The sequence below is a fragment of the Oikopleura dioica genome, chromosome PAR (assembly GCF_907165135.1).
Source record: "Oikopleura dioica chromosome PAR, OKI2018_I68_1.0, whole genome shotgun sequence".
Taxonomy (NCBI): domain Eukaryota; kingdom Metazoa; phylum Chordata; class Appendicularia; order Copelata; family Oikopleuridae; genus Oikopleura; species Oikopleura dioica.
In genome coordinates, this window is record NC_137293.1 from 11,946,105 (window position 1) to 11,965,904 (window position 19,800).

General features: G+C 40.2%; 1 protein-coding gene and 1 long non-coding RNA gene across 2 annotated transcripts; one reads left to right on the plus strand and one right to left on the minus strand.

Moving 5' to 3' along the window:
• The first annotated feature begins 1,086 nt into the window (after positions 1–1,086).
• Positions 1,087–4,399, plus strand: LOC145704967 (G protein-coupled receptor kinase 3-like). The gene is made up of 14 exons (XM_081782421.1): positions 1,087–1,398; positions 1,441–1,637; positions 1,706–1,917; positions 1,992–2,044; positions 2,103–2,254; positions 2,335–2,464; positions 2,508–2,651; positions 2,692–2,842; positions 2,886–3,057; positions 3,102–3,317; positions 3,356–3,517; positions 3,570–3,700; positions 4,139–4,247; positions 4,291–4,399. Exons 1-14 carry the CDS (start codon positions 1,113–1,115, stop codon positions 4,393–4,395), a joined length of 2,220 nt encoding a protein of 739 aa, XP_081638547.1. The 5' UTR covers positions 1,087–1,112; the 3' UTR covers positions 4,396–4,399.
• Positions 4,400–4,868: 469 nt separating this feature from the next.
• Positions 4,869–5,906, minus strand: LOC145704979 (uncharacterized). The gene is made up of 2 exons (XR_014134535.1): positions 5,376–5,906; positions 4,869–5,130 (listed from the first exon to the last, which is right to left on the minus strand). It is a non-coding gene; the product is annotated as an uncharacterized LOC145704979 (long non-coding RNA).
• Positions 5,907–19,800: the final 13,894 nt, after the last annotated feature.

A 19,800-nucleotide genomic window follows, 5' to 3' on the forward strand; every position in this document is an offset into this window, starting at 1 on the left:
TGAAGGAAAATGTGCAAAATCGAAAAAATATATTCGGAGTTAATCTGAGCGGGCTTTGGAAATTGGATTATTCGCGGCTTGAGCAGTGTTGAATTTATCAATATATAATCAATTAGGCGACGGGAAGGCACCCTTAAAATGGACCGCACTGTACCTCGAACGAGGAAAATAAGATCAAATCAATTTTACTGAAAATATGCCTTTTCAAGATATCCAGTGAGACAAAATATTTAGAGATAAACTCCTGGTCTATTTCGGCTTATTAGAGGTATCGATATATTTTTAATGACTTAATTTGAGCTAGCTTTCATTTGAGTCATTCTCTTCTATGTCTTCACTTGTGACAGAAACTTAGAATAATTCAGAATAAAAATTATGAATTGGGAGATTTTAATAAAGAATAATAAAAATATAGAAAAATATTTTTGTCAATCCACTACTGAATATATCTAATATTGATGACGATATCGAATGGCCATGACGTGCACGTGGACATTTGACCCATCGATACATTCCATTAAATACGCGATTTATATTGCAACAATATATGCTTTGAGCAGCGCTCCTTCAAAGGCCTCTTTGTGTCCCAAGAGGACACGCTGCACCTTGATTACCACAATCACCGTAGAAAAAACAGCGATCAACACGTTTTTTCATTTAAACTTTTTCTTTAAGAAAGTAACCAGAGAATTCAAAAAGAGAACATAAGACCGTCATATATTTTCAGTATATCCCGGTAAATCTCTTCTTTTTACAATTTTGAAAATTTGTATCAGCAGAAATTCAATTAAGATTTTTAAATAATTAAATTTTCAGTAGTTCAAAAATCTGATTATCTGTATCTCCTTACAAATTTCAATAGATGATAGTAGATTTACCGAATTTGCGTCATCCCGCGCGACCAGTCGGCCAATTAACCCGCTTCGCCCCTTGAATGGCCTGGAAGCACTAATTGGAAATGCTGTCTAAGCTTTCTCAATTACTCCAAAAGTAGCGGCATCAATATTCATCTACATTCGGCTACTGACTGAAAAGCCAAACATTTTTTCCGCGCTCCGTTTAATGCCCCTTACCAAAAAGATCTGGAGAGAAAAATCTTGATATATTTTAGAATGGCGGACTTAGAAGCAGTTCTCGCCGATGTGTCCTATCTTATGGCAATGGAGAAGTCGAAATCGTCAACATCGTCGACGAAGAATGGGCGTCGACTGACACTTCCTGATAGAGACTCGGCACATGTGATTCGCCGCTATCTGACAGAAAGAGATCTCCTCCAGTTCCACAAGGTGTTTAATGAAAGGCTCGGGTTTGAGCTTTTCGCCGCGTTTTGCAAAAGAAAGAAATTTAATCAAAAGGCGCATTTTCATGTGCCAATGTTGTTCTACAGACAAATTGAAGGTAGGATCGCTTATTTAATTTCTTTATTTCTTAAATTTTTAGAATTCAAATCGTCGAATATCGAGCCAGAAGATCGTCACAACCTGGCGAGGGAAATATATGATACATTCGTCAAACGGGAGCTGATTGAAAGGCAAAAAAGGCAGAGAGAAAATGATGGTTCGCCCGATTGCAATTACTCTCCTGCTGAATCTCCTTCTACGAAAAGTCGCAAGTCACCAATGAGTACTTCCCCACTTGTATGAAATTAATATATGCTCATGTATACTAATATGATTCGGTTACAGAAAACTTATTCATCCTTTAGGAGCCCCCACCGTCACCAGGAATCAAAACAATTTCCGGTTTTGAGCAATCTTCCCAAGAAGTCCGCCACATCCTCGAAAACGATGATGTCATCATCGAGCCCACCGTCTTCGATCCATTCCACTGCGCGCTTCTTGACCTTTTCAAACGCACTGCTTGGCCGCTTTTTACCGAATCACGCGAGTTTACCCGCTATTGCCAATGGAAAAATATAGGATCGTTTTATTAATGCAATCATGGAAGAGTGGAGTAATCTTTTTTTCGCATTCGAATTTAAAACTTGTCACAGAGCTTTCCATCAACTTAAATATGACAGATTTCTCAGTGCACCGAATTATCGGTAAGGAGCCTTAGCCCAGATTAATCAGTCTCAACTTGAGATTACCGCATGCTTTCAGGCCGAGGCGGCTTTGGCGAGGTCTTTGGCTGCCGAAAAGTAGACACTGGCAAGATGTATGCAATGAAATGCTTGGATATTAAGAGGATCAGGCTCAAAAATGGCGAGGCATTAGCGCTGAACGAACGCAAAATGCTGCAAGCTGTCTCCGAGGTGAATTTTTCCCCGTTTTCTTAACAGATTTGTCTAAATTCTTAACCAGTAGGAATTAAAACTAAAATTTTTCATCATAGGGCGAAGACTGTCCATTTATCGTCTGCATGACTTATGCATTTGTGACTGCTGACCGCGTTTGCTTCGTCCTCGACCTCATGAATGGTGGAGATCTTCATTATCATTTAACTCAGCACGGGTGCTTTACAGGTTAACATCTGACAGAGTGCCCCTTTGTTGACACTTCTCCTAGAACCGCAAGTTCGATTTTACGCGGCAGAAGTCACCCTCGGCTTGAAGCACATGCATGAAAGAAACATTGTCTATCGAGACTTGAAGCCAGCTAATATTTTATTATGCGAGTCAGGACATGCCAAAATTTCTGATCTTGGACTTGGTAAAACCTCTTTGGCAAGCAAGCGGTAATTGATTTTTAGCATGTGATGTCAAAAAGAAACTACCTCAAGCTGCGGTCGGAACTCATGGATACATGGCCCCAGAAGTTCTTACTCGCGGACAGACATATTCTCTTCCAGCGGATTGGTTTTCACTTGGATGCATGCTTTACAAACTTCTGAAGGGCCACAGGTTTTATCCATCCTTATCATTTTATCCTTACTTTATCATTCAGCCCGTTCCGAAGTAACAAAGCAAAAGACAAGCGCGAGATCGACAGAAGAACTCTTGAATACAAGCCCGAAATGCCTCAGGATTTCACACCCGAGCTTCAAGACCTTTTGAATGGACTCTTGACCAAAGACCCTAAAAAACGTCTTGGTATTGGCGGTGCTAAAGATATCATGGTGGGATCATGCTTGCAATCTCTTTTCAAATGATAATTTTTAAGAAACATCCCTGGTTCGACGAAGTCGATTGGTCTCGCCTAGCAAGATTAGGTTACGACCCACCGCTTATACCTCCAAGAGGGGAGGTAAACGCCGCGGATGCCTTCGATATCGGAAACTTTGACGATGACGAAACCAAGGGCATCAAGCTCAGTGAAGAAGATCTCGCGCATTATGAGAATTTCACGACTATCGTCAGCTCTAGGTGGCAACAAGAGGTGAATAGGGAGTTATGCATAGCTTTATGTTTCTTTAGGTCTTGGACACGATCTGGAATGTTGTTAACACAGAACGCGATCGCGAAGACAGCCTGCTGACGAAACGTCAGTCAAAAGCCTTTGAGCACGCTTATGGCAAGGACGTGATCATCTGGGGCCCCTGTCAAAGACTTGGCGGCCCCTTTCAATCCCAGTGGCAGGTTAGCATCAATGCTCGCGCCACTCGAGTTCTATCAAGTGTTTTTTCTTTAGAGAAAGCACCTGTTTCTCTTTCCAAATCGTCTCGAATTAGGAATGGATGGAGATCTTCACGTTTGGCCGCTAGAAGAGCTAATAGCAATTACAGATCATACGCATCGTGGATACAGGACAATTCAGCTGAGGTAAAAAGACTGGCTCTAGAAATTGATGAAAAATGGCTTTTCACATTTAGCTACCGTGAAGCCGTAACGGATAGTTGTTATCTAACCCCAGATCCATATATAAATGAAAATCAAATAAAACAAAATCGTGTGGAAGCTAGGTATCGACCAGAAAAATTTACTTATATCTCTACGTGTCTATCCGATATTGCATCCATTCAATAAGTCGCAGAATCACCAAAAAAGTGGCAATATTTATCCGCAAAATACACGCACATAAAAATTTATGTAACTGTATGAAATTACTTTTTTCGGACACTGCGCGCATGGAACATCCGTATTTACGCATACAAATCATGGCCACTTATCGAATAAGTCGGCGTTGCCTTGTTTTAGGAGTTTTTTAAAAGCAAAAAAATTCACTACTTTTTTATTATTCACTTCGTAAAGCGTTTTTAGGTTGAAATCTCAAAAAGAGTTTTTGATCAAGTTCGACTCTGAGTGTGAAAGACATCAATGGCTAACAGATTTAACCAGAACGTGGCAAGAAGCTCAGAGGCTCCTGAAGGTACTCTTCGTTGATTTCAACCTTTCGCTAAAAATGATCCTAGCGCGGGCCAAAGCAAATCTCCACCCAGCGATCCGTCAAAGACGAAGCTAAGCAAAAAGGTGCAATCATCCTCGCCCAAAAGCAGAAGAATAACTCGACGAGCTAAGAAACTGCGCAAAGTTCCCCACTCATGTGAATATTTTTTATACGAATCCCTTCAACCCTTTTCTTCTTTTCTTCAACTTATCGACTTTCATTCCCTCTTTTACATTTTCCAACTGAGTTCAACATATTCTTCAAATTAAAAAAATCGCTCCCTGAAAAAGCACAAACAATACCAAGGTCAACGTACTTATGACATAATATCTTATGTTCGAGCAAAACGTCTTCCCCTCTTCGCAAAAATGGAATCCCAACTCATAAATAAAGATATATCGCTCCTATCTCGTTCCATCGACAAATCGCAGCATAATTTTTTTGCAAAATCGTACTATCTTTTTATTGCTGCTTCTTTCCTTCAAGGTTCACGCACTAGCACGAACTTTTACTATTGATTCTTTTACTGCTCTTAGTTCCAGCTGTACTTTTTTGTTAATAAATTATTTATAAATTTCGATGAATGGAAACATATTGAAAATGTTGATTTATGACATTTTTAAATCTTTATTCAGCTTGAATAATGTTTCTATACACAATAGAATTCATCAACAGGGAAAATTATCGGGCGCCAAAATTTTTGCGTTTGGTTGTTAATTACTTTCGACGATATTTTTTCTCCATCCCATTTGATTTTTGTGATAGGAAAATTCTTTTTGATGTACTCTTCTTCTTCGGAATTTTGTTCTACGCCGCTGACGAGATAAATAAAATTTCCAATACTTATTGTAGAGCAGTAGTAATGCTAAAACTCAAGTTAGTACAGTGGTATGAGCGGTTTCCGCACCCCTACGATTTTTTAAAATTACACAGTAAATTTCCAAAAACTCTATTTATTGTATTTTTCCCTAATAGAAAATGGCGTGAAAATTTCATTACTGAAAACAGAAATCAAATATCATATCTGAATCAAAAGTTATGAATTTTTAAAGGCGAAAAATTGGGGTGCGGAAACCGCTCATACCACTGTACTCCTTTGTTTTGTCACACCTGTTCATTAAGCTTCCCAACAACTGTCCATTTCAAGTGTCGAAGTAAGTAAACTTCTTTTGAGGCGTAATAGTCAGTATCATCACTTGTCCATTGACCTCCCATGAGAAGAATGCCCTTGTTGATTCCAAGGCAAGAGTGAACCCATATTGACCTTAAAATAATCAGGAAACGACCCAAAAAAGGATTCTTACATACTTTGGATGATCCGGTAGATCTTTCCATGAAGAGCCAGTGAGTTTTTCTACTTTTTTGTAGCCATCTGATCTCGAGGAACTGACCGCCACTGGTTTATCTTTGAGCAGCGCTAGACATGAATTACTGTGCGAGTATTTTGTGGACGGTCTTATTTTTACAGAGGATCCGTCGAACTCCACGCATTCTGTCCGTGAATCAATAGTTTCAGAACTTGGAAAGCAAATTAGCGCTAAAAATTATAGTTTTATTTGATGTTCAGTACTGTCAGAGTCTGTGGCAAGATGTTTATTCTGAAGCATCCTTCAAAAAGGCCTTCACCTGATTGTTGGTCAGCCGCCGTTACTGTAGCAGAGGCAAAGAAGTACACATTATTAAGTATTACATCTAACTCCTTGATATTGCAGTCACTTATCATCGCAATCTTAGTTTTTATGAAATATCATTTTTAATATGGCTTACTTTGGAGGTATTATTTAAATATAGTGTATCGTTAATTGAGGAGGGTAGCCATTGTGGACTAAAAATATAGACTTTCCCTCGAATTAAAGCAGAAATCGCATCTTGAAGATAGTGATGGTCACTTATTGACAAGGGCATTCTGATAGTACGATTATTCATCAGTCCGTTTGGTTTGAGTACGTAGCTGATAAATTTTGCATTACGATAAACACTATTACCAGCGAGAACCATCATTGAACGTTTCACAGGATCTCTGATATTTAAAATATGCTTTTTATCCTTTTAGTCACTCACTTTGATATTCTTATCTTTCTGGTTGTTGTTGGTGCCCTTGTGGTCGTGGTTGTTTGAAATTTTGAGGATGTTTCCGGCGTGTTCATTCTCTTCGTAAAAGCTGGATCAACGGAGGAGTTGGTGAATGAAACAGAATTAAATTCAGAAGGCTTTTTTAGAAGTAATATCGGAAAAAGAACTGCTCCGATTGTTATGAGAGCCACCAATATCTTCGTAAAAACAGAAAGACCTTTCAGTTTATCGACGCATGATTTTTTCTTCTTCTTTTCTCCTTCTTCTCCCCGTATTTGTTGATTACCGCTCATTCGACCTGTAGAATACAGCGGAGGAGATGAAGAAAGACGACTCGTTCCAGAAAACGAAGATTCCGCCGTCTCGTCTTGGTAGGTAGAATGAATTTTATGAACATAATTTTTATATTCTTCCATTTTATCATCGCTTAAAACATACATGTATTTGGCCGATTTTTCAACCGGTTCATTTCACCTGTTCACTTTCGTATACTCTCTCAAACACACATCTTCCGGGGTCTCTTGATTTCTAAATCTCATTTTTTTTTCTTTATCCAAATAATATTATTTGTTATACTTACTACTTATATATCTTTCACGAAGAAACCCACCGGCTTATTCTTCTGATAACGCGCCATTCTGCGAGACGCTCTCATAGCAGGAGACTCATCCCCTCAAAAATTGCCAAAACTGCAGAATCAAAATCAATTGCCTGTTAATATTCGTTGACTTATCTTCACTCGCTATTCACAAAGTTTGAATGCGAAGGTTCATTTTTGCTAGGGTGCTTCGTTTTGATATCAAGGAAGAGTAAATGGTGTTATTGATGCTGTGAGCTAAGAAAAATGCTCAAACTGAATAATAAACTAGTAAAAACATCCAGTTTTATTTCCTTTTACAATTTATCAATTCTATCTTATAGAGAGGGATTTCCTTCGAATGGCGCAGATGAACAGCAGGGGTTAATGAGCGGATTAGGAAATGGGCGCATGCGCGCGGATTTGTGTGGAGAACAGTGAGATTTGTGAATGAGCTGCCTGTGGATAAGCTTCGGTGAGCTTCAAACAAAGCTCAGGACAAATTGCTTGCAACCTGCTGTCAAATGACACTCTCGCCCGTCCAGCGGCACATGATCGACTAGAACAACTACCATTGCATTTTTACGCCTCTTCGATTATCGTAGCACGAGCTCAGAAATACGAGTCATAGAAATGCTTGCATAATGAAATCTGTTGAGTCTCGTGCCATTTGCAATTTAGCGTCGTTCAAGAAATCGAATTGTTGAAAATGTCACTTTCCTGAAAAACTGGATTTGTTGCGTCTTGGAACCAGCGACCTTCTCCTTCGCTTGAATCCTGGAGCGTGAGAAAGCTTAGTACTTGGCGTGGTATTTGTATGTCCTGTTTATCCGATTCTAGTGTGTCTTGGAGCACGTTCCAGCCGAGAGGAGCGAAAATCGCCAAATCGGAAACGCGATTTTTGGGTACTGCCGAAATGTCTTTTATGGACACAAGCAAGAAATTACTGGAACACGGGGGATTAAGGGACCCCTGTCCAGATTATGGCGCGCACCACATTTCCGGCTTGCAACTTCCGCCTTTTATACAAACACCGGTTTTCTCACCGATTTATAAACGGTTTAACTACTTGGATTTAGAAGGGTCGGAGCAGCATTTTCGATTGCTGCTTTTGGGATTTATAAATATTTAAGAAATGAAGTTCTCTTCCGGAAGTAACTTTTGGCTGACTCCCAGTTGGCCAAATCGTTATCATTCTTTCCCCGAAAAAAGCTTGACCCGCCGTTTGAAAATAAATGCCACATTTTCAAGAACACAACACATTCCAGCGCCAGCAACATTCGGAGGAATGAAAATTATTTATTTCAAGGGCCAAATAATTTGGACGATTTGAAAAGGTCAATTTGGGCTTGAGCCATTTTCAAATTTACATTTTTTCGCCATGTTTTTTCAAAGCTGGCCTCTCTTCCTCTTTTTTTTTGTCTTCGTGCGGCTTTGGCCGTGAAACAATAATTTCTTGGGCGAACAATATAATTTGCGATCCCATCATGTCTAGCACTCGGTAAATAGAAATTCATTATTTCGATGTTTAGTAGAGGTGGTTCATCATCTCCTCATGACTTTTCGGCATCCCTCAAATGAACGCTCGAATTTCTAGTGCCATTTCTTTTGAAAGCCCCATTTCAATCCATTTAGTTGTACAAAAGAAAAGTGATGCTTGATCTTCGCCAGATAATCCGGTTGTCATTTAGCCCCAATTAACAATTTTCGCCTTTCGCGGCAAAATGAAAAAGACTTGTGAACCGGGTAAATTTGTCGAAATTGACGTTGATCCCCTCGACAATGATCAGCGATATCAACTTCATTCCACTTGGTCTTCTGTCATTAACGTGCCAAATTGGGCTTGACCTGGACTTGCGGCAGGTGCTCGGGAGAATTATGTAAAAGAGCACTGACAGACAGAAATTCGATGCTAGAACTTTTTTCTCAGGCTCGAATTTCGCTCCATTGTACAGTTTATCAAACACTTTTCGTAGGAAATTTCGTAAATATTCTAAATTGGCGTCTAAAAATCCACGCGTATGGATCCTTATCATTAGCTCTTATCAGTAGATGATCGGAACTTGTTCCCGCCCTCTGAACACGCGTTGAGACACTTGTCTCGGAAGAAAATGTTTGAGTGAACCAGGCTCATTAGCAACTGCTAAAAACTAGAAGGTTTGCCAATTAAGATTCCCCCTTTGGTCCTAAGTGCCTTCCCAAACGACGCCTTTGTATAAAAACTGTTTGAGATTTATCTTAACCACTCCAAAGCCAGAGGAAAATGCAAATCCTAGCATCGCGATAGTCGACCACTGAAACCGACTTTTATAACTTCTCAAGGAGTTTTGCATAAACTCGGTTCACAAGCAGTTATCGCCAAAGAGAGATAAAAAGCCATCTTTGTATAAATAACGAGGCCGACTCATGTCAAAAGTAAAATGAGATTTGTCAGCTGATCCGAAATAGATTTTGGCTATTCTAATCGCAGCATTTTCAAGGAAAGGCAGCAAATTCATCAGAAACGAATGGCCATCCATTCTAGAGCAAATTTAAAGCGCATAAAATTGACCGTATTTTTAGTTGGGAAATGCGCGTGAAAATTATTCTTATCGCTTTTTTTCAATGAAAACATCCCACGCGTGAGTTAGAGTCTTTTTCTAGTGCGATACAATCTGTCCTGGCTTACACTAAGTTTTTCAAATCCTGCCTATTTTGACAGGCAATCTAAGTTTAGTGATTGTGCTCCGCCTAGTGTGTCATAATATGTGACCGTAAGCCTCTTATCAGCATAAATTTGTCGAGTACCCGAGCCAGCTTTTTTGTTAGTTTTAGCTATCTGTCTCCCACTTTTGGAAGCACTTGAAAACCGGACAGTTACCACAAGTAAAGATAATATACAGGGCATTTGCTTTTTAAAATATGCAAAAATAGAAGGTGGAGAAGTTTGTTGACTTTTAACCCTAAAGCTTTGATAAACCAATTCGCTAGTCAGGCCAAAATCGGGAAGGACAAGGAGGATAGGCTATTTAACATTCTTAGCTCTTTGGGTTGGCGGCAGATGTTGACTAGATTCAACCCTTGTTCCAGCTCCTTGAAGATTCAAAGAGCTACAATTCCGGAAAAGGGTTTGTCTCCTTCCGGGAATCTCGGTTTCCGCATATTTCCGGAACACTGAAGCACGTAAGAGGCCTAAATAGGTTCACCCTTTTAGTCGACGCCAATTTGTGTTGGAAAACTCGCTGTAATGTATTCCGGAAACAAGTGGAAATTTAGAAAGGAAAAATAAAAATCGCCGGAGAAGGGGGCCTTTCAAGTGACCGAGTAGGCTCATTGAGAGTTACATATGATTATCTGGACTACCAACCGCAACTTTCTGGTGCCAAAGGGCGACCGCAAGCCGTGTTACGCACACCCTAAGCCAGCGAATATGTTGTAAAAAGAATTCACAAGAAAATCGACCACTCCATCAGGCACATAAAAACGGATTAAATCGCAGTATGTTATTTCTTAGCATGCAGCGACTTTCGCAGACCGAGTCAAGATCTAGTGAGAAACGTCATCAGGTGGTGTCTTTTTTTTCGACATCAACGACCAACTGGTCGATTTGTGGTAGATCCTTAGGAATTCGACCTCGAGAAGAGGCGCGATAGATGCAGTCGGCGGGAAAATGTCAAGTGTTGCCGCCTAAACTTACCCGGATTCAGGTCGAATTCTTGAGCCGGATCAGTTTTTTGATTTTTTAAGGAGCCCGAAAGGACAAGAGTTCCCACAGATTAACTCCAGCTCGATACCAAGGGCAACAGTTTTTCAAATCGCGAATCCGTGACGAATAGATTTTTCCTAGAAAAGAAAATAAGTGGTCATCGTATCATCATTTATGTTCGCCTGAACCACTGAATGTTATCTTAGGGAAAATACAGTAATATGATAACGACCTGTTAATTTGGCATATTTTTGGATGGCACTTTATTTTTCCAAAAAGGCTCGAAATCCGGATTACTGGTCGGATTAAGGTCGAGTTTTTCGGGTTATTAAAAATGCCTCCAACTTTCGCGAAATATACAAATCTTGAGGGTTGTTAAACCAACAGCCTATATAAATTATAACTACTACCGGCGAAAATCTGTACCCTCCCAAATTTGTGTATTGTCACGTGATCAATATTGGCTGCGCGGGGATCTTATAAAACGCATCAAGGAAATACACAAGTGGCCCAATTCTGAGTCGATCCCGGTTCCGATAATTTCAAAAACTTCGATTTTCGAAAAAGGGGTCATTAATTTTCCCAAATTAAGGGCCTCCCCGGATTATTTTGTAAACAATTGGCCTAATTGTAATTATTCCCGCTTTATTATGTTTTTCAGGGCAAAGCAATAAGACTAAAATAATCGCTTATTCTGACGTGAAATAATAAAGCCTCGAAAATTAGCAGAAACTGAGGGATTGGAACTGGTGCCAAAAATGGTGAATGAGCGGTTTTGTAGCTTGTCTTTTTCTCCGAAGCGGATTTACAATTTTGCTCATTAGCGGGCAAGGGTCAAAAAGAAGAGATCCTCAGCTGCGGAATTATGAATCAGAAATTAACCCGTTCTTTATTAAAAAGGACGATACAGTAGAAACACCAATCATGCTCCTGCCAAAAAGTCTTTATACGTAAAATTTCGTTACGTTTCCTGTAGTTTAATACTTGGGCAAATGTCTGCGGCTGTATATCGGCCGCCCCTTGAGATGTTCGTTTCCGCATTTCGCATGGCAAAGTCAAATAAGTCAATTTATTTCGCGCGAATTTTATTGATGCCAGTCAGACCGGGGAGCAAATAGAACTCCCTGTGAAGAAAATGACGGACAGGAAATATGACGGTTCTGCTAGCAACACGTGAGCGAAAATATTTACAAACGAAGTTGAAAAGATACAAGCCGCAATTGTTGATTGTAAGGACATAACCGCCAATTCTGATGGATTTAGAAGTGAAGACCTCCCGAATCGGAACAGGCGTAATCTTCATTCGAATTTTTACATGAACGAGGACTTTCTTTGAATTACTGTATCGAGCAGGTACATTTGAATATCAAAGCTCCCAAAATCCGACAAAGGGCGAAAGGTCAAAATGTAAATGTTTCTCCCTAAAAAAGGATTAATCTTTTCAAGCACCGAAAAAGCGGATTTTCCCCTCGACCAGTGTTTTCGCAAAAACAGCTAGTGTTCCTTTCAGATTCAAATTCCTCATTTCGCGCGCCGCTAAAAATGCATACAATGCACCTGTTTACAAAAAAATCGTTTTCAAAATAAAAGAAAAATATTTTCTCACACTCTCCTGGTTCTTTTTCTCATGGCGGCTCTTGAAAGCAAATAAGGGACACCTTGCAACAATGGGTTAAAGTCTATACTTACCATTCCTGTGCATAACCGAGCGCGAAAGTTATGCCCGGGGAAGAGATAAAGAAAAAGTTCTAATGCAACCGCGAAATTTCAAATTTTACATTCTAGCGCCGATAAGTTTTGAAAAAAATTTGGAAAACCAAAATACTAATTTCCAGCCGCAGCTTAGAAGTTATTGTCGGCCTAATTACCGGTTTTAAAGGTCGAGAAAAAATTCGATTCAAAACTGGCTGTCTAAATTCCTAAATTCGAAATTCTCAAAATCCAAAGTTTAATCCGTGTACCCACCTTGGCCAAATCCTTCTGGAGAAATCGAAGGCTGGGCCAAAATTCATGAATTTAACCCTCTTTGGCCGTGTTGCCACAACTCGAGTCCCATCCCAAGGGCTCTGCGGCATAAGCGTCGCCGCCTTATGGACTTTTCGCCAATTTTTGGCAATTACGGTCACTTCCTCTTCGTAATACTTGAGCGAATTCTTGAGGGCGTATTTTGCCGTTTTAGAAGAGGCAAATCTGCTACGAATTGTCGTATTTTCAACAGAAAAACGAAGATATCTTACCAGCCGTATTTTTGTATTTTCAGGATTGATACATGTCTAATAGTCTACTTTTAAAATCTCCTTGAAGGCTGAAAATCGTGTAGAACTAGTTAAACGCAGCATAAGGGCTTATCCACTTGGCGCGGACATCCGTCTGAAATACACAAACCCATTAGGAGGCACATATGGGGATGTGTATCAGGCCGCTCAATTTCCTCTGGCCGCTCAATTTCGCTTTGAAGGACTTATCCACGGGACTATCGATCTCGGAGCAACTGGTGTCCAACTCGGCGCAAGTCAAGTGGCCAATCTTCCAATTTTGGCTACGATTTCGAAAAAATGAAATTCGCTCGAAAACAGGGCCATTTGCTCCGCTCTACTAGTCAGGCAGCCGGCTCTAGAACCGGGCAAGAACTGAACCCAACCATTAGCTGAATACCATTAGATCCTTAAGATTTTTGAACACATTCCACAGCAGCGGGAATGACATTTGGAATGCTCCCAGCGCCAGTTGGAAAAAAGTGGAATTCCGGCAGACGAATTTGTTCTTTGTCCCTGGAAATAAATAAAAGACCAGAAACAGGTTTTACTCAGAAAGATGGAAGCTCTGAAAACCAGTTTATTTGACAGGAAACGATGTTTTTCTTCAATCTGAATCACGCTCCGCAAAATTGATGAATGACATTATAATTCCACTTTATGTAGCTTTGGTTTTTCGCAAATTTAGAAAAATTCTCGTCCTGCGTGGAAAATTGGTACAAGGTCAGGACAAGAGTGATTGTGGTCGTCGCTCTCCGACTCGGTGATATGTCCGGCCTAAAATATCAAATTAATCAACCTTTTTAGCTTAATCCTGCAGTGCAACGGGAGGCAGATACGTCTTGGCATTTTGGGTGGAATTTTGTTCAATAGGGCGGGTTTTTGGCACCATCCGGTTGACTTTTCTTACTGGAAGATTTTCGTAGCTTATCTTGCTTCCAGAAACCTTCCGAAAGTGAAATTCTTATAAAACAAGACGGAAGAAAATGGCAATATTTCGGGGAAAAATCAATCAATGAAGAAAATCTTATGGGCCCTTGAAGATCAAGACAGGAAAAAGCCATGGCTTTTTGAGCATCAAAAGTGCCTCCTCCCGATAAAAATAAGAGAGAGGCAGATGGATAAGAGGCTCAACTGAACTTTTTATGATGCCTCGTGGATCCTGGGATGAGTAGATGTTTTCAAAGGGAAAAGGACACTGGTCACGATGGCACCCGCTGGTAAAGACACGTTCCAAAGTTGGTTTTATGGCGCTTGGCGAGCTGCTGCTCTCGCCGTCCTAGTCATCCTTGGATTGATGGGCGGTTCGGGGGAAATGTCGCATGGGATACGAGCCAGCCCTAAAAACCCATAATTCTTGATATAAACCCTTTCTTCTGTTCTTCCTCCTTTCAAGAATCTATATCAAATTCATGCAACCATAAGCAATATATTCAAAGACGAAGATTCAAGTTCATCCCTTTGAGGATTAATAATTATTGAGTCGTTTTGCAGCTGATCCTCCGGAACTCCCGCTGCGAGCTCTCACATGCTCCTAACATAAGTGTATCTGACCCTGAAGCCTTGTCGGCGTTGTCTTCTGAGGATTCGGATGTCGGCCGAGTGTTTGATGTCTCGAGGCGGAGTATCGATTGGCCTCAGGCGAGTGAATCTAGAGAAAATTTGTTCCGGACGAAGGGTTCTTGGTCCACTTCCAAAAATTTGTCCAACTCGCTTCCCGACGCTGTCAGATGCTTAATTTTTAATCGGAGAAAAATGTTGCTGCATATCACGTGGTTATATGTTCATTTGTGCTACGAACAGATTATGAAAGATTAATTCGGGTGACAGCACTTTTTGGAACTGAAAGGCGACCCATCCCAGTTTTGTGACAACTTTTTGACAAGGGGCAGGTGACAATGGCTACCCTCACTGAGCACCATCTTATAGATTGGGGCCAGTTTTCTCACACTTCTTTTTCCAAGTCCTTTTCAGGGCACATTTCTTTGGGAACTCGATATTTGGAAAAACAATATCCCGATCTTTCAAAACTCTTTCAACAATGGTTTCAAACGATCAGTATTTCAGTTTCATGCTTCTTACAAAATGCGAAGTTAAAAAATGCCCCTCCTGTTACTTATCGAAGTATCCAATTCGATGATGGTGTCCCTCGTTCTCAAGCTGTAAAGATTAATCTCCTAACCTTTCTCACGAGGAAGGGAGGAAACGCTCTAGGACTGTGACTTACAAGGAGTGCATAGAATCATCTGTTGATTGATTAAAAGGACACTTGGATCTACGGACTATACACCGGTTCTTCTTCGATAATCCCCAGGAAGGGCGAAATTAATTAACGCGCACAAAACTCATCCGTTCGGGTCACCAGGGCTGAAATTAATTCTAAACACTACGTCAGGCGAAATTCGCCAAGTTGACATTTACACTTTTTTGAAATGCAGCGTTTTTATTTGATATACAGGACTATTATAGAACATTTAGGCTCAATTCAGAAGGCATTTTTCCTGCATCTTTTGAGACGAGGCCGACTAGACTTAGGAAAAAAATACGGTGTTTATAACTCCTGGCCATTTTTGGCAAGCTTTGTGGGACTTGGCAAGTCATTTCAAATCAGAATTACAGTAATGTACTGTAAAGCTTCCCTTTGAAGTGCAGGTGTACTCATGATCCATTACACTATCGATAATAGGGCCAATAACTGTCTAGAGACAAACATCTCCATCGTGTGAACTGAATGGCTAGTGCGCCAAAGTCAACACTAGAATCGCCAGAAAAAGCAAATTTACACTCCTCTCAATTGACTGAGCGATATGGGCGCTCAATAATCTCATCAAAAGTGCACCTGAATAGAACTTTAGCTCCAACTACCTCTTTACAAGAGCATTCTCTTTTTACCAAAGTCGTATTGAAAATCACCTAACCACTAATTACCGGATTATTTGCTCTTGAATATCGAGAATATCCAAATTCTCAATACCATTATTCAGTCAGAAAGTAGGAGTATTTAGCATATTTTTACATGAGATAAATGCTCAAGAAATTGTTTGGTGGAATAAATCTCAATTCGAAAGCCTTGTATTCTGAAACAGTATTATGATTGCCATGGCTGAAATGCAATCAAAGGTGCCATAATTAACTCATTGTCAATTCAAATGGTTAAAAGGGGCGAAGAAACGTCCCACAGCATATGGCCTCATTACCGTTTATAGATCGAATTGGGGCGAACCTTGATGAGAAATTCATGAAAATCATTTCTCCTCGAATGACTCAACTTCCATTTGATACTACAAATAAAGCTTTAAATCTTTATCTTCCAATTTATTACAAAGAAACTGTCTTCTGCATTGCGATACGGCCGAGGTGAGCTCATCCGTCTTATCGGGTCCGACTTATCCCCTGCTGCCCATCTCCTCTTATCTCCATTACTTTAGTTGCGAAATCCCCACTTCTCATGGTATAATATACTCCGAGTTTAATATCTTATCTCAAGTTTATATAACCCCATCCCTTACCGGCACGAGGAAGAAGTACAGTTTTAAATGAAGGAGCTTCGGAAGAATCGAATAAGTACTAGCACATAATATAAATTTCTAAAATGAGGGATCCCCAATAATAGAACCACGGACTTAAAACTTTCTTCATCAATAAAAATGGAATTTTGAAGAATAATTTAGGTTTTTGATAGAAAAATGGCAAAGAAACGCGATTTTCTTCGAAATGAAAGTAGGGGACACGTTTTTATTCAAGAGAACCGCCTCAAGTTCCTAATATCGCGCCGCTCGTAAATAAAAAATTCCCAACACGTTCCAATGCGGTTTGAGCTACGTAGTCTGTGTACTTCCGCACTTCAGTGGGACAAGTGATCCGGTTATTTCCTTTTTGATGCTGATCCAAAATGTAAATATTTAGAGCTCCATCATTACGGTCAGAGTCAGATTCTCCTGCTTTCTGATGCTTTCTAGTTCCATCTTTCGCGTTTGAAATGCACGCAAAATCGACTTCTGAATTTCAAGCTCAAACGACTCAAACCCGTTTTTTCTTGAGCGCTAATGGTTCATCCGGCTTTCCGAATATTTGATTTCGCCCGTTTTTTGTCAAAGCTTGAAACAATTATGCCCGGCTTGGTGGTGGTTTTAATCCTCCTCTCTCCTCCTGCCTGAATCAGTGAATCGTGATTGCACCTCCCTGAATAATCCAGCCTTAGTGCCAGAGGTTTATTCAATATCGATCCATCCAAAAGGCCTACTTTCTATTTTCCCTTGTTCGAAAAAGAGTCATGTAATTTCCGATAAAAGGCGATTTCCGAGAGCTCGGCGGGCGATCAGGTGGATAGGTACATATCCTGCCGAGCAATTTCCAATATCCTGGGAAGTCAGGTGACCTGGGTATCCCACAGAGTCTTCCTGGGAAAGACAATTAGTAGACAAGTAGAATGTATGTAAAATTGTTACTAAAATAAACCTGGCGCTGAGAAAAAAGACGATTCGAGAGGTCACCTGGGCCGGTTACGGTAGTTTACGCTTTATCACAGTCATTTACGGCGGCAATCAAAGAGGTTGATCTCCGGCCAAATTTAGGTCGAGTACCTTCATTTTGCTTGATGCAAGTGTTTCTGACGACCTTCCAATAATTACACAGTAGCTTTTTGCAACTTTTGATGATATTTTTATTTGCCCGGAAGAATTCTATAATGCCAGGTCAACATGCAGCCCCTCGAGGAAATCGTAATCTCTCCAAGGTCCTTCTCACACATTTTCCAACATTCGGTGGGGTTTACGGCTATTTACCGAGTGTTTTTATGAATATGTTTAAATAATTTACGCCCCTTGTTCAAATTGCACTCGTGGCCTTGGGAAGAACAATGGCATTTGAACATTTGGTTATCTTTCTTTTTCACGCTGGCTTGAGTTATAATTTGAGTGCTTTCAAACAATTTGACGAAGAGAAATTTCAACTAATATTTCTCTGTATTATTGATTCTTCGAAAAATTGATATGATAGTGAAAAATTCAGTAAAATCGAAGTGATAGTAGGTTGAGTACCAAGCAACGCGTATTTGGCTGAAATTTTCGACCTCAAAAGGTCGCGTGTTTAGCCCAGTTAGCCGTGTATTTGTATTGAAATCGGAAGTAAATCTTATTTACCCCATAAATATGGCTAACCTTAGAGACACAAAAGTACCTGGATTTTTATTTAATATTTCATCATATACACGGAAACATTGTGGAAGATATCCGCCCAGGAAGATCGCCCTCTAAATGAGCGCCTTGTATATTTTTTCTTTGAGAAATCTTTGAACTAATCTGCTTTTAGTCAGATGCCAAAGTATTCGTGTTCATGATGAGTTCCATGGTTCTCATCTTGCTCCTTACTTTTCAGGTTTGACGGTTTCGAAGCCTTAAAAAAAGATATCTTTGAAATAGAAAAGATACTCCTAGATTAAGGGTACACCCTTTACTTTCTTTGAAAAGACTGTTTACTAAACAGAGGTGCAATAAATCTTATCAGACATCTATCTTACTCCTGAACAACGAAACCGGTCAGTTTGATCCACTTGATCACATTTTGAAGATTTGAGCTCTAATTCTGACTAAGTGGCTAACTGCGCCAGGAAAGAATATACCGCCTGGGCGATTGAACGGCCGACAGGCACTTGGTCTTGTTTGACAGAAATCATCGCCCGCTCTTTCTGTCCCTGGTTCTAGCGCACTTTGTCAAGATGAATGGTCTCCCACGGCGTCATCCGGACTAAACAACTTCTGACTCTTTTGCAATGTGAAATCGCAGGAGCTGCTTTGCAGGGGAGCTGATCAACAAATGCCTTTGATCACGGCGGAAATTATCGGAACCTGTCACCAAAGTGCTCCGGCGCCTTTCATCTTTTGAGGTGGGGTGCAGCAAATAACCCTTGACCGATAGAGTGATTTCATGCAAGGCTCCGGGACTTGACAGTTAGTGGTTTAGAAGTGAGACAGATCGTTTTTAAAAAATCGTATTTTCACGAATAAGAAATGCTCTCTTGAAACCTAGCCTTTCAAAAATTCTGTGATTCTAAAGGAGAAGCACAGATTTTGGAGTTTTTGAGAGGATTAATTTGAAATCGGATGTTTCTAGTTATAACTTATAAGCCAATGTTTTGATTTCCCGTTTTTGGCTTTTCAGAGCCTGGGAAAATGAAAAGTTTTTATACAAGTTGAGATGTTCACGGTCGATTGACAAAAGCTCGAAATCACCAACGTCCTGGCTCATCTTTTGAAGAGCATCCGCGAATAGGAGCTTATTCAAGTCTGAAGTCACGTGGGAGTCATTCCGCTCCCGGAAAGTGCTGCCAGAGCGGAAGTTAAAATGCATTCTCCTTCCATGTAAGAATGTCCGGGCGTAATCGTAACGCGCATAATTAATGCTTCATTCTTTCTTTTTTAAGTTTGAAAGTGAAACCCCGACAAATATTTAATACACGGCCAGGGCAATGGGTCGCTTGTTTGAATCTCATTATAGAGCTCTTTTCTATTTTCACCAAGAAAAATCTCAATCATTTCCTCCCGAAAGCTTGCCTAGCTGATCCATATGCCCAAATCGCAAGAATATCTTTACGGAACTAATTTAAAAACAATCTTCAATCTTTGTCCGCCGGATGCGTCAGACGCATATTGCATCAGATTTCACACCAGGTCCCTTAGCTCGCCAATTTTCAGAATTCCTGCTGCCAGCATCAATCATGGGCAAATTTCACGGTTGCAAGACATCTTGAACAAAATTTTTGTAATGCCTAAATGTGCACGAGTCAGGGTCAAAATAATAATTTCAAAAGAAACTTTGCCGACTCGTCAAAAGAAGAAAAAATTCCATCAGCTGAAGCAGAAAATGTAATTTGCAATTATTTAGACTGGTTACCGCCGGGCGAGAAATGCGGGTACCTAATTAAATGCCTGGAAAAACTGAGCTGTC